At 41.9% G+C, this 26,561-nt stretch overlaps 1 protein-coding gene across 1 annotated transcript in view; it reads right to left on the minus strand.

Annotated features, from left to right (window-relative positions):
- Window positions 1-687: 687 nt before the first annotated feature.
- The window catches only part of LOC126094525 (protein O-mannosyl-transferase Tmtc3), a 115,613-nt gene continuing 89,739 nt past the window's right edge, over window positions 688-26,561 (minus strand). Inside the window, exon 16 of the mRNA XM_049908941.1 lies at window positions 688-7,249. Coding sequence (XP_049764898.1) covers window positions 6,734-7,249 — 516 coding nt within the window. The 3' untranslated portion in view covers window positions 688-6,733. The remainder of the gene's footprint in view (window positions 7,250-26,561) is intronic.

Raw genomic sequence — 26,561 nt, forward strand, 5'->3', positions numbered from 1 at the left:
TTAACTTTTGTTACTGTTAGGAATGCCTCACATAAAAAATCCTCCACCTTTGGCTGCAGCCCATCCTTCTCACAATCCCTCCTTTATACGAATGCATGGTCTTGTGGCAATATAATTAATAAATTCTTCTTTGGCTTCCACTGGGGTTTTAACCACTTGATGCAGCTGGAAGCCCGAGAAGATTTTATAATCCCTCCTTTAGTTTACCTGATCAATCCTTGCCCATCTTGACCCTGACAAATACACTGCCTCTTCCTCTCCACCCTTTTAAGCTATCCTAAACTATCCCTCTTTCCTCCTTCAGAAAGGAAGTAATGGTTTCAAAAGCTAGGATAGCTTTGTGCACTTCTATTGTGTTACCAGCAGTACTAAAAATTCAGCCTCCTGCGGGTAGGTACTGGGCAGAATTCTCCTTCCCTTTTTTTTTTTTTTTTTTTTTTTTTTTTTACATGAATTTTCCTTTTCATGCGACTGGCATTTCAGACAATTTTTGCTCAAATTTAATCAATATTTTGATTAAGTATCTAAAATTTACCCAACACAATAATGACTATTTTTAATAGTAAGCAGCTGTGATAAATGGCAATGTCTCCATTAACGGGTTAGTCATAAAGGGGAAATGCTAAACTGGGATATGATGTAGGACGTGTAACAGTATTAGTTCATGAATGTCTGAGAACTTCAAAATACATGTCCAGCATACAGTTTTATTTTTTTTATTATAAATTACACAGTGATTTAAAGTATAACACAATTCTGGATTTTATTACATCTGTCACAATTAGACAATGCAGTCCACACTTCTCTGGATATATATCAATTTTATTTTATTTTTCTAAACTGGACAGTGGACATTCTCCATATACATTTATTTCTTTATTTTGAAATCTCTTTTCACATTCTGTATATAATTATGATTCATTCCTGGAACAAGGATTGTCACAGCTGACATTACATGATGCTATAATTTTCAATAACATGCATGATGCATCCTATTGGATTGTACATTATAGTCTAATAAGTATTTTACTGATTGCCCTAACCATAATGGATTTTTCCTCTCCTTTATGGGAGTTTTATATATTTTATCAATAACGGAAAATTTAAAAAGCAGACAAAAGGGTTGAAATAAAGAGATCTAACGTAACTGACAACTCCAGTAATAAAATGAAAACTTGTGACAAAATCAGTGTTGCTATATGGACTAAGTATCTCTTTCAAATATGAGACCCAATAAATTCACCACATTAACATCACAGTGACTGAAAATATTCTGTGGTAAACTTAGGGTCCAAAATATGACAAATTTATCCACATAATAAATACCCATTTAAAATGAAACAGACAATGGTTTTTGACTTCAGAAAATCAACAAAACTCTTATAATCTGCCAATGTCCAATGGGACCATCTGTTCATGTATAAGATAAAATTTGTCTTCTATATTTTTGAAAATAGATCTCTGAGCAATCATATTAGCAGCTGTTTCAATAGGTTGCAGTTGGCAGAAAACATTTAATAAGGCAATTGGATAGAACATGATCAGCTTTCTTGTATCAAATTCACAATGCATAAAATGAGTTCTTACACAATCACAATATACCGAAGAACACTAACAGTTATGTTTCTCTTTCAAACATATTTCTGAATAATTTAAAGTGATGTTTTCTGTATGGAGCAGGAAAGAATTCTCAGCATCTATGAAGGAAGCCCAGCCATGAGAAAAAGTCAAATCCCAACACAAGAATAACTGGAAGAATAAGAAAACTGATCAAAATTTTATATCCAACTGCTCTGATATAAAACTACAGTTACCATACAACACAGTGTACATATAATGAATACAAAACACATTTATCACACTGCCTCTATACTACTCTTTAAAGGTTAATCTATATGTCATTAAACCTCTCAACACCACTTAAATATTTCATTTTAGCTGCTATATTTAACATATATTTTTTATTAGCTTCCTGAACATTTAGCTCTCACAAACATATAAAAATATTTATCATATCTTACAAAAACTCATCTTTGCCTTAGAAATTTTTCATTTGTACAAGGCACCATATACACATTTATATATATATATATAAATATTTATATTCTTTAAAAATCATCTGTGTGTGCTCTGGAATCACAAGACCTATCCTCTCAGTACAAAAGTTCATTCAATTCAAGTTTTATATGCCACTGCCTAAGAATCAGTGTTTAAACTGAGAGGTAAACTATCACGCATACTTTGATTAGTAAATACTGAAATCTTAACCACATAATTAAAAGATGACTGAGATCCAGAGATAAAGTAGGAGTACCAAAATATACCAATGAAACAAAGCAAACTGCAATTTAAAAAATAGAAATTGCACTTCATAGTTCAAAAAGTTCCCTGAATTCACAAAAAAATTTGCATCAAGATTTTCATTCAGATCATATATCACTTTTCAGTTATCACTTGCAGAGATTCTGTTTACAAAATACCATGTTTATCATGAAATCTGTAGACGAGACATTATCCTGATGCAATAACTAGATGGCTAAGAGCACTGATAGACAAGAGGAACAAGTGTCTTACATCACATGAAAGGAGGAAAAAAGATTAGGGCAAAAGATTGTTTGGTAATAGTAAGTTGTTCACATAACATTTGCTAAATTTCTCAATAGGTTCTTGAAAAATTAATAATTTCATTGTAACAACTCTCATATTTTATTCAATCTCTGAGTGTCAAGGTTATCAGTCTAAATTTATACCCACCACTTACAAATATACTTTTGAGTTGCATTTGAAGACATAGTATGTGCATGACAACTACAAAAATGTTGACCTTTTTTCTCTTCAGCACTCAGTTCCTTGGGTGAATTTATTTCATACTGTAGTAAGTTGATAGAATTCCTACAGAATGCAGTATTGTAACAGAGAGGAAGGCTGGGAAAAATAGTTCTTATGAAAGGGAAAAAAGCAAAATGTATGGCAATATTTGATATATTATAGCAATGCATAATGTTTTAGACTTGTGACTCTTCAAACCTACAATGAATAACATAGTGGATTACTGACATAGTCAGATGTGTTTTCCAAATATTTATAAACATAAGTAGCAGTATGAATCAGCCTGAAGAAAGTACTCCTGGGAACATTTTGAACATTTTACAATATACAACAAAAAATTACATGTAACTGTGTACAGAAAATTGTGTGTGCATATTCTTTGATTTGCAGAATAATTCCACATACAGCTTCAATTTATAGACTAATGGAAATTGAAAAATAGTTGTTTATATCAAAAAAATCTTACAATTCACATCAGCCTTCCAGTACATCTTGGCAGCTGAACTCATTTTTATATGCAGCAATTTTTCAAAAAGACTATATTAACACTGTTGTAACTGTTGCAACAAACATAACAGGAACAACAGTGTGAATACCTGCCAGTACACTAGCTGCCTTAAACACACACACACACACACACACACACACACACACACACACACACAAAACTATTCAGAGGAAATAGGAAGCATCTTTATTTGTCCATTGCCAACATTAAAAATAAATGTACTTTTTCCACTTCACTCGTAACTAAATATACTATTGCACAAGAAAAGCTTATTGTTAGAAAAAAAAGAAGAAGCTGAATCACATTTCTAAAAATACTTTGAAACAGTACATTGCAATACTGAAAAGTTGTACAACACATATATCCAATAATACATTTCATAAAACACTAAAGCAATAGGAACTCATCTTACTGTGCACTAAAACTGTGATAATGTCAGTACTTGCCAGAAAACTAGTTCTCCATAAAAATAAATATGGAATTTCCTCAAAAACTTTGTTTACAGAACAAATATAATCTACACAGAATATAGTTGTAGAAAGCAAATCTCAATTAACTGCTTTGCTGGCACTAAGTTTCCACTTCAAGCATTGGAACATGAATATTATAAAATTAAAGCCAACAGAAAAAAATGAGTTTGGGAAAGAGGCCATACACTTTCATCCACATCAGTTTTACTCAGGGGTTATCTGAAGCATGGAAATAATTTATTACTGAAATGCAAAGGTAATTACCAAATGAATAAAATATAAAGAATGAATAAAAAGTGATGGTGTGTGGCAAAATGCACATCAGTATTAAAAATTTCAGACAGAGTATGCAAGATCTGATTGCCTTGACATTTTCTAATGGAAGGTGTCAGTTTATAGGTAAATCCACAAAAAATGTGTAGAAAGTAAAGTAATGTTCCTACAAAACAATTTGTCCTTAACAGCACTGTGTTACAATGTATAGATATATTTTAATAATCCATAAATGCACCTGTAGGACATGGCCACTGCTTAAAATCTTTTCTTTGCATGTACAAACAATTATTATGTAAGTAGTCCTTACTTTCATATTTTTGTGTCAGCATGGGGCACAAACCTTTGTATGTTCAGGAATATAAGAGTTAGTTGACATCTGTGCAGCCCTATCTACCTATTAACAGAGTACTGTCTGACAGCCCCTCACATTCTGTTAATTTTTCCATCAGGTAACCTACTTTGATGACTGTCAGCCTACCAATTATGTACAAATTTTAATAAGGTAATGTTTATATTGTTTGTTGTTCTTTTGTATAAAATGCAAATATCCTCTTCTAAAATTGATATAAGGAAGACAGAAGTATTTAAATAGTTCTTATTACAAACAGATGCTTCATCCTATGCCCTTTAGTTGATCTAGCATGATATGATATTCTGCTGTAAGACTGAATTTCTTTTCAGTCAATACAAACTAGCATAGCGATCACATATAACATCCCACAACTGGTAATGATGTACATAACAACCTATCAGATGAGCAGACAGTTTTTCATCAACTGGTGGGCTTCCATCTATGAATTCTCTGTTTCTGATTGAGTTCCACTAAAACAATACAGAAATATCTCCCCAAAATATGGAATGAAACTTTAACAAGAAGTAATTTTCAATAAAATGTGAGCCCTCACTAAAAGAAGCTTTAGAGGATAAAAATGCTTTCACAGCACCCCAATTAGAAATAAGCCATGAAACTCTTCATTAGAATCCATGGAGAATAATGTGGCTGGTAGATGCACAACAGGCAGGGCAAGCATGGTGAGACTGGTAGTGGTAGGGGTTGCGGGCAGGTGATGTATGGGAAAAGCTGAGCACTGGAGGGGAAGTACTGTTCTAAACTGAAGTCTGTACTCACATTTTCTGTAAATATTAAGTGGAGTCCCTCCATGCCCACACTTGCACGGTGACAATTCAAAAATATCTACTGTCACCCCTGATTTGGTTGGTATCTAGAAAGAATTCCACTTATAATGCAACAAAAGCCTTGATTTATTTTTGCCTGGCTTTTTTACCATGTGTAATTTTCAGAGAAGCATCATGAGTGGCAAATTTGCTGTAAAACCTACATTTCTCTTGTTACCATATTAAAATTTGCTTTTTTCCCCAAAATGCAGCAGAGTTTACATAATATCACCTCACTAATGTCTTGTGCAGATGTAACTGCAAGAGAATTCTGAAAACATAGTTTATTAAGTTAGGAAATGAGGAAAACTAAGGTTAATAGCTTATGAAAAAACATATCCTCGGTATAAAAATAATTTGTGCCATCTCTTCTGTTATGTCGTTCCAAACCCAGCAACTTTTTTGTAACACCAGCTATTGACTACCCTTAAAAACTACATTATTTCCCTAGAAAGGTCTGTAGTTAATGGACTAACATGGTAGATAGAGTTTTGCATAATAACCATGTGGCAAAATACTCTCTTCTTTGCTTGCTATCATATTCCAAATCTCTTTTCGATATCTCACACAATTTATGAAATACAAAGAATGTTGTGGCTATTTCTTTATGGCTTTATTGCTGACACATATGACTGCAAATCAATGTGCTACATCAGATCAGTTTTCTTGAGATTGATGACGGGGACCTTCAGCCAAGTCTACTGAAAAATTCAATATATTAGCTGAATTTCATACATAGCAACATATTATGTAATATGTACGAAACACAAAATCGTAGCGACCCCTGTTTTTCATTTTTTGAATTTTGTTCAGTGTCTTACTTAAATGGAAATATAACAGTAACTATGACCATTAATGAAATGGTGCCACATCATCATGAAGCTGACATAAAAACCTACAAGTAATGCAATAACGAATTTTTTTTACCAAATAGTTTCTGTAAAATTGTTTGAGAAATACTGTACGGCATGTGCCTTGATTCTATCTTCACAGCATGTCGTTGACTGGGCAAAATCAGGTGTACACTCCACTTCTGAACAAATGAATGAACTCGCCCAGTACTTTTGACGAAAACTGGTCACTGCACATCACAGCTATATCCTGAGCGGACTCTACTTACTATTTATTGGATGTTAAAAATTCATTGTGGAACATGACAATTTGGTTTGATAGAATGATTTGCCAATTTCTCTACTGTCATCCATCCATCAATCCAAGAGGTTAACAGATGCAGATATAAATAAAGGGACAGGGACAGGCAGAAGGATGTGACTATTGGATAGATGACAAAATATGTGGACATACATACTCTGTCTGAACTGAAATAAAATCATTTGATGCTACTACTGGATGTGCCAACACCACCCTTCCAGTCTTACATTGTTAGATGCACAAAAATAGTCCTTCACATAGAAACAAAAATCTATACAGTATTATTTTTGTGTCTGCAATAACTAAGGATCATTCCTATGTGCTAAGATGATGACAACCTATTCATTTCTGTGTTACGGCTCATTACTGTCTTCCTGCGTGTATCTTTCTTGGGGTACTCGACGAATGCTGGACTGAAGGACTCCGGAATACTATTCCTTCCATGAGGTACATTCTTCTGTCCTGTCTCGTGTACCCTTTGACTTGCAGCATTATCCGCTAATTTTGTCTCACTGCCTTCGGCTGATGCTGAGTCAATGCTTCTGTTTTCAATGGGCAACCTGCCTTCTGTAGATACTGGATCTTCAAATGAAAATCCATCATCACTGGCTGCTGCTGCTGCCAGTGCATCTGGATCTTGCCGGAGTTGTAGCTTATTAATACGTGACTGTACAATACCAAGATGGCGTAAAACATAATCCTCTTCAGGTGCAAGTCGATGGGCACGAAGCAGGCATGTTTCTGCTTTCAGGAGATTTCCACGCTCAACATACACAACACAAAGATTGTGCAGCCCTTGAACATTTTCTGGGTCTAGTTGCAGAATTCTTTTATAACACTGAAAATGAGAAAGAATCAAAATTATCACTGAACACAATAAACTGATACAATCCAAAAATATACAATGAAATTATGGAAAGATTATGCTACTTTTAACCTAATTTCTTCACTATTTATATATTATGTGTAATACCAGCACCATAAGTAAAATTCTGACTGTAAGAATAGCTGTTGCTTGTTGGTAGTCAATCAGAAATTGTAACACTATAGACACCATCCACTCTCAATGCTCTCAATGATTGGAAGTGACTCAAATGAGAAGGTGGCTGGGGGTGAGGATAACACACATAGCATATTAGACAACCACACAGACTTATATAGTGGCACTCAACAATTGTTTTAACAACTATGATTTCAGTGGCCAATGGCAAAAAATAATACAGCAAAATGAAATCCAGTACCTCTTGCAGGCATTGTTTAGGGTTCTGAAGCAGAAGTTTCATTGATGTAAGTGCTACAGTGGGCATATGTAAGATATTAAGGAGATGGGCATTAAAAATATGTCACTGGAGCACTTGCACAATCCGAGTGGTATGAGACCATATGTCAGGTGGCAAACAGTTATAAAACTACTGCATAAAATGTATTCTTTCCTTGTGAAAATTCTGAATACAGAAAATGTTGATGAAATTTATAATGTTCTCCACATATGATACAACAAAGATTATCACATGACAACTGGATATGCTAGGGTATCCACATGAATGATATACAAAAGCTGACCCCCAATGAGCTGTTCTCTAATTATTACTGTGACAAGGAACCTGGGATGATGTAAACAAAAAAGATAATTTTAGCAGAATAAAAGTTTAGAGATGCAGAGTCTTGTGAATGACAGGAAGAAGTTATTAACTCCTTCATTCTGAACATGTGATAACATGTCATGGATGAATGTACTGGTATAACTGACCACAACAAAGCCTCAGTTCATGGCTTCCAAACTAACTACAATGTAGTGGAGAAATAAATTTAAAAAGGAAGTGTTTACTTTAGAGCTTAAGTAAATTATGATACTTCATTGATAATGTTGGCAAGTTGAGTGCACATTCCCTCTATTGGCAAATATTGCTTTGATCTCAGTTCTCTTTTCCAAATAAGGACACCTCGCTAAAAATCATAAAATATCACTTGTAAGTATAATTTTCAGATCTAAAATAGACTGCATTGTACCTGATGAAATATGCTTCAAATGGGTGACAGGATGTCACTGTGATGTCTAAAGAGAGCTTAACATCCTGTCATAGGCCACTCGTGAATGTATTGGATGTTGCTGCTATCGCAATCATCTGACTTTCCAAGATTAGGTGATGACAGATATATCTTGATATTTATCATTTTGTAAATTGACAAATAAATATACTACAAACAGTCATGTAAATAATAGTGAAAATCTAAGTGAGCATAGTTTTTTTAATAAAGGACAAGAAAACTTGATATTATATGTTCATATGTTTTTGAGCTCAATGAAGCTACAAAGGAACGATGAGGTGCTGTCTTACAAAGTATCAGTGGTACTACCTCATCAGGTCAATGGTGTAATGTCCACCCACAACTATAAAAGAACTAACATCAAGAATCTGTATGTACATCTTTTCAGAGATGGTTGCAGGACTCAAGCTGTTCGATACAGTGTGTCAAATCAAACACCTTTCAGCAAGTGGTCCAGTTTCCAATCTTATTTTATTTAATTACCAGTTTTGGCGATTTGCTACGCCATCTTCAAGCTGCTGACCAATGTTTAGGAAGAGTCCACCTAGTTCTGGTCAAAACAGGGGCCAGCATTTGAATACTGGTATCTGTAGATTTCAGCTTGCTATAATGATCACTTCAACCATCACAACAAATAACAACCAATAATATATATATATATATATATATATATATATATATATATATATATATATATATATATATCTAAAAACAAAGATGATGTGACTTACCAAACAAAAGCGCTGGCAGGTCGATAGACACACAAACAAACACAAACATACACACAAAATCTAGCTTTCGCAACCAATGGTTGCCTCGTCAGGAAAGAGGGAAGGAGAGGGAAAGACAAAAGGATTTGGGTTTTAAGGGAGAGGGTAAGGAGTCATTCCAATCCCGGGAGCGGAAAGACCTACCCTAGGGGGAAAAAAGGACTGGTATACACTCGCACACACACACATATCCATCCTCATATACACAGACACAAGCAGACATTTGTAAAGGCAAAGAGTTTGGGCAGAGATGTCAGTCGGGGCGGATGTACAAAGGCAAAGATGATGTTGAAAGACAGGTGAGGTACGAGCGGCGGCAAATTGAAATTAGAAATTAGCGGAGATTGAGGCCTGGCGGATAGCGAGAAGAGAGGATATGCTGAAGGGCAAGTTCCCATCTCCGGAGTTCTGACAGGTTGGTGTTAGTGGGAAGTATCCAGATAACCCGGACGGTGTAACACTGTGCCAAGATGTGCTGGCCGTGCACCAAGGCATGTTTAGCCACAGGGTGATCCTCATTACCAACAAACACTGTCTGCCTGTGTCCATTCATGCGAATGGACAGTTTGTTGCTGGTCATTCCCACATAGAACGCTTCACAGTGTAGGCAGGTCAGTTGGTAAATCACGTGGGTGCTTTCACACGTGGCTCTGCCTTTGATCGTGTACACCTTCCGGGTTGCAGGACTGGAATAGGTGGTGGTGGGAGGGTGCATGGGACAGGTTTTACACCGGGGGCGGTTACAGGGGTAGGAGCCAGAGGGTAGGGAAGGTGGTCTGGGGATTTCATAGGGATGAACTAAGAGGTTGCGAAGGTTAGGTGGACGGCGGAAAGACACTCTTGGTGGAGTGGGGAGGATTTCATGAAGGATGGATCTCATTTCAGGGCAGGATTTGAGGAAGTCGTATCCCTGCTGGAGAGCCACATTCAGAATCTGATCCAGTCCCGGAAAGTATCCTGTCACAAGTGGGGCACTTTTGGGGTTCTTCATCCTTCATGAAATCCTCCCCACTCCACCAAGAGTGTCTTTCCGCCGTCCACCTAACCTTCGCAACCTCTTAGTTCATCCCTATGAAATCCCCAGACCACCTTCCCTACCCTCTGGCTCCTACCCCTGTAACCGCCCCCGGTGTAAAACCTGTCCCATGCACCCTCCCACCACCACCTATTCCAGTCCTGCAACCCGGAAGGTGTACACGATCAAAGGCAGAGCCACGTGTGAAAGCACCCACGTGATTTACCAACTGACATGCCTACACTGTGAAGCATTCTATGTGGGAATGACCAGCAACAAACTGTCCATTCGCATGAATGGACACAGGCAGACAGTGTTTGTTGGTAATGAGGATCACCCTGTGGCTAAACATGCCTTGGTGCACGGCCAGCACATCTTGGCACAGTGTTACACCGTCCGGGTTATCTGGATACTTCCCACTAACACCAACCTGTCAGAACTCCGGAGATGGGAACTTGCCCTTCAGCATATCCTCTCTTCTCGCTATCCGCCAGGCCTCAATCTCCGCTAATTTCTAATTTCAATTTGCCGCCGCTCGTACCTCACCTGTCTTTCAACATCATCTTTGCCTTTGTACATCCGCCCCGACTGACATCTCTGCCCAAACTCTTTGCCTTTACAAATGTCTGCTTGTGTCTGTGTATATGAGGATGGATATGTGTGTGTGTGCGAGTGTATACCAGTCCTTTTTCCCCCTAGGGTAGGTCTTTCCGCTCCCGGGATTGGAATGACTCCTTACCCTCTCCCTTAAAACCCAAATCCTTTTGTCTTTCCCTCTCCTTCCCTCTTTCCTGACGAGGCAACCATTGGTTGCGAAAGCTAGATTTTGTGTGTATGTTTGTGTTTGTTTGTGTGTCTATCGACCTGCCAGCGCTTTTGTTTGGTAAGTCTCATCATCTTTCTTTTTAAATATATTTTACCCACGTGGAATGTTTCCCTCTATTATATATATATATATATATATAAATATATATATATATATATATATATATATATATATATACCTAAAAACAAAGACGATGTGACTTACCAAATGAAAGTGCTGGCAGGTCGACAGACACACAAACGAACACAAACATACACACAAAATTCAAGCTTTCGCAACAAACTGTTGCCTCATCAGGAAAGAGGGAAGGAGAGGGAAAGACAAAAGGATGTGGGTTTTAAGGGAGAGTGTAAGGAGTCATTCCAGTCCCGGGAGCGGAAAGACTTACCTTAAGGGGAAAAAAGGACGGGTATACATTCGCACATACACACATATCCATCCACACATATACAGACACAAGCAGACATATTTAAAGACAAAGAGTTTGGGCAGAGATGTCAGACGAGGCAGAAGTGCAGAGGCAAAGATGTTGATGAATGACAGGTGAGGTATGAGTGGAGGAAATTTGAAATTAGCGGAGATTGAGGCCTGGTGGATAACGGGAAGAGAGAATATATTGAAGAGCAAGTTCCCATCTCCGGAGTTCGGATAGGTTGGTGTTAGTAGGAAGTATCCAGATAACCCGGACGGTGTAACACTGCGCCAAGATGTGTTGGTCGTGCACCAAGGCATGTTTAGCCACAGGGTGATCCTCATTACCAACAAACACTGTCTGCCTGTGTCCATTCATGCGAATGGACAGTTTGTTGCTGGTCATTCCCACATAGAATGCATCACAGTGTAGGCAGGTCAGTTGGTAGATCACGTGGGTGCTTTCACACGTGGCTCTGCCTTTGATTGTGTACACCTTCCGGGTTACAGGACTGGAGTAGGTGGTGGTGGGAGGGTGCATGGGACAGGTTTTACACCGGGGGCGGTTACAAGGGTAGGAGCCAGAGGGTAGGGAAGGTGGTTTGGGGATTTCATAGGGATGAACTAAGAGGTTACGAAGGTTAGGTGGACGGCGGAAAGACACTCTTGGTGGAGTGGGGAGGATTTCATGAAGGATGGATCTCATTTCAGGGCAGGATTTGAGGAAGTCGTATCCCTGCTGGAGAGCCACATTCAGAATCTGATCCAGTCCCGGAAAGTATCCTGTCACAAGTGGGGCACTTTTGTGGTTCTTCTGTGAGAGGTTCTGGGTTTGAGAGGATGAGGAAGTGGCTCTGGTTATTTGCTTCTGTACCAGGTCGGGAGGGTAGTTGCGGGATGCGAAAGCTGTTGTCAGGTTGTTGGTGTAATGCTTCAGGGATTCCGGACTGGAGCAGATTCGTTTGCCACGAAGACCTAGGCTGTAGGGAAGGGACCGTTTGATGTGGAATGGGTGGCAGCTGTCGTAATGGAGGTACTGTTGCTTGTTGGTGGGTTTGATGTGGACGGACGTGTGAAGCTGGCCATTGGACAGGTGAAGGTCAACATCAAGGAAAGTGGCATGGGATTTGGAGTAGGACCAGGTGAATCTGATGGAACCAAAGGAGTTGAGGTTGGAGAGGAAATTCTGGAGTTCTTCTTCACTGTGAGTCCAGATCATGAAGATGTCATCAATAAATCTGTACCAAACTTTGGGTTGGCAGGCCTGGGTAACCAAGAAGGCTTCCTCTAAGCGACCCATGAATAGGTTGGCGTACGAGGGGGCCATCCTGGTACCCATGGCTGTTCCCTTTAATTGTTGGTATGTCTGGTTTTCAAAAGTGAAGAAGTTGTGGGTCAGGATGAAGCTGGCTAAGGTAATGAGGAAAGATGTTTTAGGTAGGGTGGCAGGTGATCGGCGTGAAAGGAAGTGCTCCATCGCAGCGAGGCCCTGGACGTGCGGGATATTTGTGTATAAGGAAGTGGCATCAATGGTTACAAGGATGGTTTCTGGGGGTAACGGATTGGGTAAGGATTCCAGGCGTTCGAGAAAGTGGTTGGTGTCTTTGATGAAGGATGGGAGACTGCATGTAATGGGTTGAAGGTGTTGATCTACGTAGGCAGAGATACGTTCTGTGGGGGCTTGGTAACCAGCTACAATGGGGCGGCCGGGATGATTGGGTTTGTGAATTTTAGGAAGAAGGTAGAAGGTAGGGGTGCGGGGTGTCGGTGGGGTCAGGAGGTTGATGGAGTCAGGTGAAAGGTTTTGTAGGGGGCCTAAGGTTCTGAGGATTCTTTGAAGCTCTGCCTGGACATCAGGAATGGGATTACCTTGGCAAACTTTGTATGTGGTGTTGTCTGAAAGCTGACGCAGTCCCTCAGCCACATACTCCCGACGATCAAGTACCACGGTCGTGGAACCCTTGTCCGCCGGAAGAATGACGATGGACCGGTCAGCCTTCAGATCACGGATAGCCTGGGCTTCAGCAGTGGTGATGTTGGGAGTAGGATTAAGGTTTTTTAAGAAGGATTGAGAGGCAAGGCTGGAAGTCAGAAATTCCTGGAAGGTTTGGAGAGGGTGATTTTGAGGAAGAGGAGGTGGGTCCCGCTGTGACGGAGGACGGAACTGTTCCAGGCAGGGTTCAATTTGGATAGTGTCTTGGGGAGTTGGATCATTAGGGGTAGGATTAGGATCATTTTTCTTCGTGGCAAAGTGATACTTCCAGCAGAGAGTACGAGTGTAGGACAGTAAATCTTTGACGAGGGCTGTTTGGTTGAATCTGGGAGTGGGGCTGAAGGTGAGGCCTTTGGATAGGACAGAGGTTTCGGATTGGGAGAGAGGTTTGGAGGAAAGGTTAACTACTGAATTAGGGTGTTGTGGTGCCAGATTGTGTTGATCGGAATTTTGAGGTTTTGGAGGGAGTGGAGCTGGAAGTGGGAGATTGAGTAGATGGGAGAGACTGGGTTTGTGTGCAATGAGAGGTGGTTGAGGTTTGCTGGAAAGGTTGTGAAGGGTGAGTGAGTTGCCTTTCCGGAGGTGGGAAACCAGGAGATTGGATAGTTTTTTGAGGTGAAGGGTGGCATGCTGTTCTAATTGGCGGTTGGCCTGTAGGAGAATGCTCTGAATAGCCGGTGTGGATGTGGGAGAGGAAAGATTGAGGACTTTTATTAAGGATAGGAGTTGACGGGTGTGTTCATTGGCTGAGTTGATGTGTAGGTGAAGGATTAGGTGGGTGAGGGCAATGGATTGTTCAGTTTGGAACTGGTATAGGGACTGATGGAAAGAAGGGTTGCAGCCAGAGATGGGAACTTTAAGTGTGAGGCCTTTGGGGGTTATGCCAAATTTCAGACAAGCCTGAGAAAATAAAATATGTGAGCGTAATCTGGCTAGGGTGAAGGCATGTTTGCGGAGGGAATGTAAATAAAACTTAATGGGGTCATTGTGGGGGTGTTGTGAGGGTGACATGGTATTAGAAGGTGGAAAGTTTAACATGAGGTTGAAATGAAAAAGAAAGATAGAAATATATGGGGAGAGATAAAGGTGAACTAGAAAGCAATTGGAGATCTGGTACGAAAAAAGACGAAAAAGTGTTGGTTAAGTTGATCCTGTGGTGAAATTGGGTTGGTAGACAGCGATGTGCAAAAAGGTTAGGTGGTTGTGTTGCCGCTAAATCACGTTAAAGGACGGAGAAATTCGGGAAAATTTCGAGAAAATTTCGAAAAAACGTATTAAAGGAGTGGTGTTGTGGTGAAAGATTACGAAAATGGGGCTAACAATTGTAGAAATAATGACGTTAAAACCTGTGGGGAGCGGCTAAAATGATCAGTGAAGTGCGAAAAACGGAAGTGGAAATAAAGTTAAAGTTATTAGAACTGGCCGAAATGGTTGTTAAATACGTGAAAGCAGCTGTTATTGAACTAGAAACGGTGGATTTTATAGCAGCGGTAGTGCTGAAGGCGGAAAATAAAATATTTTGGTTATGGTTGGGAAGTGGGTTACGTATTGTTGAGCATATATAGGCGGGATAAAATTGTATAGTAGATTACGGTAAAAGGGGAAGGTGAATACAAAGTGAAACTACTGGTAAAAACAGAAAGAGAAAATAAAGAGAAAAAAGAGAAATAAGACGACAGGAAAGATTTCGAAATGCAAAGGCGACAATAACAAACGTAATTGTTGGTTTCAAATTAATGATATGGTTATAACAGAAGGAAACATTCCACGAAGGAAAAATATACCTAAAAACAAAGACGATGTGACTTACCAAATGAAAGTGCTGGCAGGTCGACAGACACACAAACGAACACAAACATACACACAAAATTCAAGCTTTCGCAACAAACTGTTGCCTCATCAGGAAAGAGGGAAGGAGAGGGAAAGACGAAAGGATGTGGGTTTTAAGGGAGAGTGTAAGGAGTCATTCCAGTCCCGGGAGCGGAAAGACTTACCTTAAGGGGAAAAAAGGACGGGTATACATTCGCACATACACACATATCCATCCACACATATACAGACACAAGCAGACATATTTAAAGACAAAGAGTTTGGGCAGAGATGTCAGACGAGGCAGAAGTGCAGAGGCAAAGATGTTGATGAATGACAGGTGAGGTATGAGTGGAGGAAATTTGAAATTAGCGGAGATTGAGGCCTGGTGGATAACGGGAAGAGAGAATATATTGAAGAGCAAGTTCCCATCTCCGGAGTTCGGATAGGTTGGTGTTAGTAGGAAGTATCCAGATAACCCGGACGGTGTAACACTGCGCCAAGATGTGTTGGTCGTGCACCAAGGCATGTTTAGCCACAGGGTGATCCTCATTACCAACAAACACTGTCTGCCTGTGTCCATTCATGCGAATGGACAGTTTGTTGCTGGTCATTCCCACATAGAATGCATCACAGTGTAGGCAGGTCAGTTGGTAGATCACGTGGGTGCTTTCACACGTGGCTCTGCCTTTGATTGTGTACACCTTCCGGGTTACAGGACTGGAGTAGGTGGTGGTGGGAGGGTGCATGGGACAGGTTTTACACCGGGGGCGGTTACAAGGGTAGGAGCCAGAGGGTAGGGAAGGTGGTTTGGGGATTTCATAGGGATGAACTAAGAGGTTACGAAGGTTAGGTGGACGGCGGAAAGACACTCTTGGTGGAGTGGGGAGGATTTCATGAAGGATGGATCTCATTTCAGGGCAGGATTTGAGGAAGTCGTATCCCTGCTGGAGAGCCACATTCAGAATCTGATCCAGTCCCGGAAAGTATCCTGTCACAAGTGGGGCACTTTTGTGGTTCTTCTGTGAGAGGTTCTGGGTTTGAGAGGATGAGGAAGTGGCTCTGGTTATTTGCTTCTGTACCAGGTCGGGAGGGTAGTTGCGGGATGCGAAAGCTGTTGTCAGGTTGTTGGTGTAATGCTTCAGGGATTCCGGACTGGAGCAGATTCGTTTGCCACGAAGACCTAGGCTGTAGGGAAGGGACCGTTTGATGTGGAATGGGTGGCAGCTGTCGTAATGGAGGTACTGTTGCTTGTTGGTGGGTTTGATGTGGACGGACGTGTGAAGCTGGCCATTGGACAGGTGAAGGTCAACATCAAGGAAAGTGGCATGGGATTTGGAGTAGGACCAGGTGAATCTGATGGAACCAAAGGAGTTGAGGTTGGAGAGGAAATTCTGGAGTTCTTCTTCACTGTGAGTCCAGATCATGAAGATGTCATCAATAAATCTGTACCAAACTTTGGGTTGGCAGGCCTGGGTAACCAAGAAGGCTTCCTCTAAGCGACCCATGAATAGGTTGGCGTACGAGGGGGCCATCCTGGTACCCATGGCTGTTCCCTTTAATTGTTGGTATGTCTGGTTTTCAAAAGTGAAGAAGTTGTGGGTCAGGATGAAGCTGGCTAAGGTAATGAGGAAAGATGTTTTAGGTAGGGTGGCAGGTGATCGGCGTGAAAGGAAGTGCTCCATCGCAGCGAGGCCCTGGACGTGCGGGATATTTGTGTATAAGGAAGTGGCATCAATGGTTACAAGGATGGTTTCTGGGGGTAACGGATTGGGTAAGGATTCCAGGCGTTCGAGAAAGTGGTTGGTGTCTTTGATGAAGGATGGGAGACTGCATGTAATGGGTTGAAGGTGTTGATCTACGTAGGCAGAGATACGTTCTGTGGGGGCTTGGTAACCAGCTACAATGGGGCGGCCGGGATGATTGGGTTTGTGAATTTTAGGAAGAAGGTAGAAGGTAGGGGTGCGGGGTGTCGGTGGGGTCAGGAGGTTGATGGAGTCAGGTGAAAGGTTTTGTAGGGGGCCTAAGGTTCTGAGGATTCTTTGAAGCTCTGCCTGGACATCAGGAATGGGATTACCTTGGCAAACTTTGTATGTGGTGTTGTCTGAAAGCTGACGCAGTCCCTCAGCCACATACTCCCGACGATCAAGTACCACGGTCGTGGAACCCTTGTCCGCCGGAAGAATGACGATGGACCGGTCAGCCTTCAGATCACGGATAGCCTGGGCTTCAGCAGTGGTGATGTTGGGAGTAGGATTAAGGTTTTTTAAGAAGGATTGAGAGGCAAGGCTGGAAGTCAGAAATTCCTGGAAGGTTTGGAGAGGGTGATTTTGAGGAAGAGGAGGTGGGTCCCGCTGTGACGGAGGACGGAACTGTTCCAGGCAGGGTTCAATTTGGATAGTGTCTTGGGGAGTTGGATCATTAGGGGTAGGATTAGGATCATTTTTCTTCGTGGCAAAGTGATACTTCCAGCAGAGAGTACGAGTGTAGGACAGTAAATCTTTGACGAGGGCTGTTTGGTTGAATCTGGGAGTGGGGCTGAAGGTGAGGCCTTTGGATAGGACAGAGGTTTCGGATTGGGAGAGAGGTTTGGAGGAAAGGTTAACTACTGAATTAGGGTGTTGTGGTGCCAGATTGTGTTGATCGGAATTTTGAGGTTTTGGAGGGAGTGGAGCTGGAAGTGGGAGATTGAGTAGATGGGAGAGACTGGGTTTGTGTGCAATGAGAGGTGGTTGAGGTTTGCTGGAAAGGTTGTGAAGGGTGAGTGAGTTGCCTTTCCGGAGGTGGGAAACCAGGAGATTGGATAGTTTTTTGAGGTGAAGGGTGGCATGCTGTTCTAATTGGCGGTTGGCCTGTAGGAGGATGCTCTGAATAGCCGGTGTGGATGTGGGAGAGGAAAGATTGAGGACTTTTATTAAGGATAGGAGTTGACGGGTGTGTTCATTGGCTGAGTTGATGTGTAGGTGAAGGATTAGGTGGGTGAGGGCAATGGATTGTTCAGTTTGGAACTGGTATAGGGACTGATGGAAAGAAGGGTTGCAGCCAGAGATGGGAACTTTAAGTGTGAGGCCTTTGGGGGTTATGCCAAATTTCAGACAAGCCTGAGAAAATAAAATATGTGAGCGTAATCTGGCTAGGGTGAAGGCATGTTTGCGGAGGGAATGTAAATAAAACTTAATGGGGTCATTGTGGGGGTGTTGTGAGGGTGACATGGTATTAGAAGGTGGAAAGTTTAACATGAGGTTGAAATGAAAAAGAAAGATAGAAATATATGGGGAGAGATAAAGGTGAACTAGAAAGCAATTGGAGATCTGGTACGAAAAAAGACGAAAAAGTGTTGGTTAAGTTGATCCTGTGGTGAAATTGGGTTGGTAGACAGCGATGTGCAAAAAGGTTAGGTGGTTGTGTTGCCGCTAAATCACGTTAAAGGACGGAGAAATTCGGGAAAATTTCGAGAAAATTTCGAAAAAACGTATTAAAGGAGTGGTGTTGTGGTGAAAGATTACGAAAATGGGGCTAACAATTGTAGAAATAATGACGTTAAAACCTGTGGGGAGCGGCTAAAATGATCAGTGAAGTGCGAAAAACGGAAGTGGAAATAAAGTTAAAGTTATTAGAACTGGCCGAAATGGTTGTTAAATACGTGAAAGCAGCTGTTATTGAACTAGAAACGGTGGATTTTATAGCAGCGGTAGTGCTGAAGGCGGAAAATAAAATATTTTGGTTATGGTTGGGAAGTGGGTTACGTATTGTTGAGCATATATAGGCGGGATAAAATTGTATAGTAGATTACGGTAAAAGGGGAAGGTGAATACAAAGTGAAACTACTGGTAAAAACAGAAAGAGAAAATAAAGAGAAAAAAGAGAAATAAGACGACAGGAAAGATTTCGAAATGCAAAGGCGACAATAACAAACGTAATTGTTGGTTTCAAATTAATGATATGGTTATAACAGAAGGAAACATTCCACGAAGGAAAAATATACCTAAAAACAAAGACGATGTGACTTACCAAATGAAAGTGCTGGCAGGTCGACAGACACACAAACGAACACAAACATACACACAAAATTCAAGCTTTCGCAACAAACTGTTGCCTCATCAGGAAAGAGGGAAGGAGAGGGAAAGACGAAAGGATGTGGGTTTTAAGGGAGAGTGTAAGGAGTCATTCCAGTCCCGGGAGCGGAAAGACTTACCTTAAGGGGAAAAAAGGACGGGTATACATTCGCACATACACACATATCCATCCACACATATACAGACACAAGCAGACATATTTAAAGACAAAGAGTTTGGGCAGAGATGTCAGACGAGGCAGAAGTGCAGAGGCAAAGATGTTGATGAATGACAGGTGAGGTATGAGTGGAGGAAATTTGAAATTAGCGGAGATTGAGGCCTGGTGGATAACGGGAAGAGAGAATATATTGAAGAGCAAGTTCCCATCTCCGGAGTTCGGATAGGTTGGTGTTAGTAGGAAGTATCCAGATAACCCGGACGGTGTAACACTGCGCCAAGATGTGTTGGTCGTGCACCAAGGCATGTTTAGCCACCGGGTGATCCTCATTACCAACAAACACTGTCTGCCTGTGTCCATTCATGCGAATGGACAGTTTGTTGCTGGTCATTCCCACATAGAATGCATCACAGTGTAGGCAGGTCAGTTGGTAGATCACGTGGGTGCTTTCACACGTGGCTCTGCCTTTGATTGTGTACACCTTCCGGGTTACAGGACTGGAGTAGGTGGTGGTGGGAGGGTGCATGGGACAGGTTTTACACCGGGGGCGGTTACAAGGGTAGGAGCCAGAGGGTAGGGAAGGTGGTTTGGGGATTTCATAGGGATGAACTAAGAGGTTACGAAGGTTAGGTGGACGGCGGAAAGACACTCTTGGTGGAGTGGGGAGGATTTCATGAAGGATGGATCTCATTTCAGGGCAGGATTTGAGGAAGTCGTATCCCTGCTGGATCAGATTCTGAATGTGGCTCTCCAGCAGGGATACGACTTCCTCAAATCCTGCCCTGAAATGAGATCCATCCTTCATGAAATCCTCCCCACTCCACCAAGAGTGTCTTTCCGCCGTCCACCTAACCTTCGTAACCTCTTAGTTCATCCCTATGAAATCCCCAAACCACCTTCCCTACCCTCTGGCTCCTACCCTTGTAACCGCCCCCGGTGTAAAACCTGTCCCATGCACCCTCCCACCACCACCTACTCCAGTCCTGTAACCCGGAAGGTGTACACAATCAAAGGCAGAGCCACGTGTGAAAGCACCCACGTGATCTACCAACTGACCTGCCTACACTGTGATGCATTCTATGTGGGAATGACCAGCAACAAACTGTCCATTCGCATGAATGGACACAGGCAGACAGTGTTTGTTGGTAATGAGGATCACCCTGTGGCTAAACATGCCTTGGTGCACGACCAACACATCTTGGCGCAGTGTTACACCGTCCGGGTTATCTGGATACTTCCTACTAACACCAACCTATCCGAACTCCGGAGATGGGAACTTGCTCTTCAATATATTCTCTCTTCCCGTTATCCACCAGGCCTCAATCTCCGCTAATTTCAAATTTCCTCCACTCATACCTCACCTGTCATTCATCAACATCTTTGCCTCTGCACTTCTGCCTCGTCTGACATCTCTGCCCAAACTCTTTGTCTTTAAATATGTCTGCTTGTGTCTGTATATGTGTGGATGGATATGTGTGTATGTGCGAATGTATACCCGTCCTTTTTTCCCCTTAAGGTAAGTCTTTCCGCTCCCGGGACTGGAATGACTCCTTACACTCTCCCTTAAAACCCACATCCTTTCGTCTTTCCCTCTCCTTCCCTCTTTCCTGATGAGGCAACAGTTTGTTGCGAAAGCTTGAATTTTGTGTGTATGTTTGTGTTCGTTTGTGTGTCTGTCGACCTGCCAGCACTTTCATTTGGTAAGTCACATCGTCTTTGTTTTTAGGTATATTTTTCCTTCGTGGAATGTTTCCTTCTGTTATAACCATATCATTAATTTGAAACCAACAATTACGTTTGTTATTGTCGCCTTTGCATTTCGAAATCTTTCCTGTCGTCTTATTTCTCTTTTTTCTCTTTATTTTCTCTTTCTGTTTTTACCAGTAGTTTCACTTTGTATTCACCTTCCCCTTTTACCGTAATCTACTATACAATTTTATCCCGCCTATATATGCTCAACAATACGTAACCCACTTCCCAACCATAACCAAAATATTTTATTTTCCGCCTTCAGCACTACCGCTGCTATAAAATCCACCGTTTCTAGTTCAATAACAGCTGCTTTCACGTATTTAACAACCATTTCGGCCAGTTCTAATAACTTTAACTTTATTTCCACTTCCGTTTTTCGCACTTCACTGATCATTTTAGCCGCTCCCCACAGGTTTTAACGTCATTATTTCTACAATTGTTAGCCCCATTTTCGTAATCTTTCACCACAACACCACTCCTTTAATACGTTTTTTCGAAATTTTCTCGAAATTTTCCCGAATTTCTCCGTCCTTTAACGTGATTTAGCGGCAACACAACCACCTAACCTTTTTGCACATCGCTGTCTACCAACCCAATTTCACCACAGGATCAACTTAACCAACACTTTTTCGTCTTTTTTCGTACCAGATCTCCAATTGCTTTCTAGTTCACCTTTATCTCTCCCCATATATTTCTATCTTTCTTTTTCATTTCAACCTCATGTTAAACTTTCCACCTTCTAATACCATGTCACCCTCACAACACCCCCACAATGACCCCATTAAGTTTTATTTACATTCCCTCCGCAAACATGCCTTCACCCTAGCCAGATTACGCTCACATATTTTATTTTCTCAGGCTTGTCTGAAATTTGGCATAACCCCCAAAGGCCTCACACTTAAAGTTCCCATCTCTGGCTGCAACCCTTCTTTCCATCAGTCCCTATACCAGTTCCAAACTGAACAATCCATTGCCCTCACCCACCTAATCCTTCACCTACACATCAACTCAGCCAATGAACACACCCGTCAACTCCTATCCTTAATAAAAGTCCTCAATCTTTCCTCTCCCACATCCACACCGGCTATTCAGAGCATCCTCCTACAGGCCAACCGCCAATTAGAACAGCATGCCACCCTTCACCTCAAAAAACTATCCAATCTCCTGGTTTCCCACCTCCGGAAAGGCAACTCACTCACCCTTCACAACCTTTCCAGCAAACCTCAACCACCTCTCATTGCACACAAACCCAGTCTCTCCCATCTACTCAATCTCCCACTTCCAGCTCCACTCCCTCCAAAACCTCAAAATTCCGATCAACACAATCTGGCACCACAACACCCTAATTCAGTAGTTAACCTTTCCTCCAAACCTCTCTCCCAATCCGAAACCTCTGTCCTATCCAAAGGCCTCACCTTCAGCCCCACTCCCAGATTCAACCAAACAGCCCTCGTCAAAGATTTACTGTCCTACACTCGTACTCTCTGCTGGAAGTATCACTTTGCCACGAAGAAAAATGATCCTAATCCTACCCCTAATGATCCAACTCCCCAAGACACTATCCAAATTGAACCCTGCCTGGAACAGTTCCGTCCTCCGTCACAGCGGGACCCACCTCCTCTTCCTCAAAATCACCCTCTCCAAACCTTCCAGGAATTTCTGACTTCCAGCCTTGCCTCTCAATCCTTCTTAAAAAACCTTAATCCTACTCCCAACATCACCACTGCTGAAGCCCAGGCTATCCGTGATCTGAAGGCTGACCGGTCCATCGTCATTCTTCCGGCGGACAAGGGTTCCACGACCGTGGTACTTGATCGTCGGGAGTATGTGGCTGAGGGACTGCGTCAGCTTTCAGACAACACCACATACAAAGTTTGCCAAGGTAATCCCATTCCTGATGTCCAGGCAGAGCTTCAAAGAATCCTCAGAACCTTAGGCCCCCTACAAAACCTTTCACCTGACTCCATCAACCTCCTGACCCCACCGACACCCCGCACCCCTACCTTCTACCTTCTTCCTAAAATTCACAAACCCAATCATCCCGGCCGCCCCATTGTAGCTGGTTACCAAGCCCCCACAGAACGTATCTCTGCCTACGTAGATCAACACCTTCAACCCATTACATGCAGTCTCCCATCCTTCATCAAAGACACCAACCACTTTCTCGAACGCCTGGAATCCTTACCCAATCCGTTACCCCCAGAAACCATCCTTGTAACCATTGATGCCACTTCCTTATACACAAATATCCCGCACGTCCAGGGCCTCGCTGCGATGGAGCACTTCCTTTCACGCCGATCACCTGCCACCCTACCTAAAACATCTTTCCTCATTACCTTAGCCAGCTTCATCCTGACCCACAACTTCTTCACTTTTGAAAACCAGACATACCAACAATTAAAGGGAACAGCCATGGGTACCAGGATGGCCCCCTCGTACGCCAACCTATTCATGGGTCGCTTAGAGGAAGCCTTCTTGGTTACCCAGGCCTGCCAACCCAAAGTTTGGTACAGATTTATTGATGACATCTTCATGATCTGGACTCACAGTGAAGAAGAACTCCAGAATTTCCTCTCCAACCTCAACTCCTTTGGTTCCATCAGATTCACCTGGTCCTACTCCAAATCCCATGCCACTTTCCTTGATGTTGACCTTCACCTGTCCAATGGCCAGCTTCACACGTCCGTCCACATCAAACCCACCAACAAGCAACAGTACCTCCATTACGACAGCTGCCACCCATTCCACATCAAACGGTCCCTTCCCTACAGCCTAGGTCTTCGTGGCAAACGAATCTGCTCCAGTCCGGAATCCCTGAAGCATTACACCAACAACCTGACAACAGCTTTCGCATCCCGCAACTACCCTCCCGACCTGGTACAGAAGCAAATAACCAGAGCCACTTCCTCATCCTCTCAAACCCAGAACCTCTCACAGAAGAACCACAAAAGTGCCCCACTTGTGACAGGATACTTTCCGGGACTGGATCAGATTCTGAATGTGGCTCTCCAGCAGGGATACGACTTCCTCAAATCCTGCCCTGAAATGAGATCCATCCTTCATGAAATCCTCCCCACTCCACCAAGAGTGTCTTTCCGCCGTCCACCTAACCTTCGTAACCTCTTAGTTCATCCCTATGAAATCCCCAAACCACCTTCCCTACCCTCTGGCTCCTACCCTTGTAACCGCCCCCGGTGTAAAACCTGTCCCATGCACCCTCCCACCACCACCTACTCCAGTCCTGTAACCCGGAAGGTGTACACAATCAAAGGCAGAGCCACGTGTGAAAGCACCCACGTGATCTACCAACTGACCTGCCTACACTGTGATGCATTCTATGTGGGAATGACCAGCAACAAACTGTCCATTCGCATGAATGGACACAGGCAGACAGTGTTTGTTGGTAATGAGGATCACCCTGTGGCTAAACATGCCTTGGTGCACGACCAACACATCTTGGCGCAGTGTTACACCGTCCGGGTTATCTGGATACTTCCTACTAACACCAACCTATCCGAACTCCGGAGATGGGAACTTGCTCTTCAATATATTCTCTCTTCCCGTTATCCACCAGGCCTCAATCTCCGCTAATTTCAAATTTCCTCCACTCATACCTCACCTGTCATTCATCAACATCTTTGCCTCTGCACTTCTGCCTCGTCTGACATCTCTGCCCAAACTCTTTGTCTTTAAATATGTCTGCTTGTGTCTGTATATGTGTGGATGGATATGTGTGTATGTGCGAATGTATACCCGTCCTTTTTTCCCCTTAAGGTAAGTCTTTCCGCTCCCGGGACTGGAATGACTCCTTACACTCTCCCTTAAAACCCACATCCTTTCGTCTTTCCCTCTCCTTCCCTCTTTCCTGATGAGGCAACAGTTTGTTGCGAAAGCTTGAATTTTGTGTGTATGTTTGTGTTCGTTTGTGTGTCTGTCGACCTGCCAGCACTTTCATTTGGTAAGTCACATCGTCTTTGTTTTTAGGTATATTTTTCCTTCGTGGAATGTTTCCTTCTGTTATATATATATATATATATATATATATATATATATATATATATATATATATAATAACAATAAAAGAAGGACAATGATAAGCTCAAGTTAGAGTCAGGTGTGGTTGAAGTGATTGCTATAGCAAGCAGAAATCTACAGATACCAGTATTCGAATGCTGGCCTCTGTTTTGACTAGAACTGAGGTGGAATCTTCTTATACATCGGTCAGGGGACTGAAGATGGGGTAGTAAATCACCGAAACTGGTAGCCAAATAAAATAAGTTTGGAAACTAGATGGCTGAAAGATGTTTGATTTGACATCCTCTACATCACAAAAGTTCAATACTTATAACATAAAAACAATCACTTCCCTATAATAGTGGAAACAAGTTTCTCAGATAGATGACACCAATAAAGAGTTTGATAAGTTGTCTAGCTTTTTGAACTGTTATTATGGTACTGCTTTCAATCTCAAAACACAAGTAGTAACAGGCAAAAGTTCAAAACCAAAGACATGATTACAACAGGCATCAACATCTCAAGCATAAGGGAAAGGGAATTGCTGAAATAGAGAAGAATTATAATATACACTTTTACCCAACAGTTATAATCAGAAATCCATTTAACATACAGAGGAGTTACACATTGGTAAAAAGAAGTAGTAATAATAACAATAATAATAATAATAATAATAATAATAACAATAATGTTAAAAGAAGGCCAATTATAAGTTCAAGTTATAGCCACAAAATAAAAGAAACAGTATGTGTAACTGTCTCTATGGAGCATGAGTAGGGATGTAGCCGAGGAGTGAAAATACCCACATGAAAAACTTTAGGCAATACTTCATCTTGGCAGTCTCCCATAAGCTCATCAGGAGATTAATATGCTAGTGTGATATCTTGCATACTCTGTTAGCAACACACCATGAAAGTCCTGAAAAAATATTCAGCAGTGCCTTGCCTAATGATGATGATGACTGAATTTTCACTATTTTGGCACTCATGAATCCACTTGTTTACACTGTTTGCTCAACTCCTTTGTCTTGGGGTCATAGTGAGACACTCAGAATTCTTCCATGGTAATTATCTGGGTGAAGGAGTGATCTGTATTGGCCTGACACAGGTGCAACGTGTCCACTGTTGCCTCGGTTCATTGGCTTTTTTGAATCGGTGTGAGCAGTCATACCAGACATTGATAACTTATCCAGGACTAATTTTCACTTCTTCCACTATTGACTGAATTGTGACATACTGGACTTCAAGCACCAGGATTTCACTTTTCTTGCACTTCCTC

This window comes from Schistocerca cancellata, chromosome 8 (genome assembly GCF_023864275.1).
Source record: "Schistocerca cancellata isolate TAMUIC-IGC-003103 chromosome 8, iqSchCanc2.1, whole genome shotgun sequence".
Classification (NCBI taxonomy): Eukaryota; Metazoa; Arthropoda; class Insecta; order Orthoptera; family Acrididae; genus Schistocerca; species Schistocerca cancellata.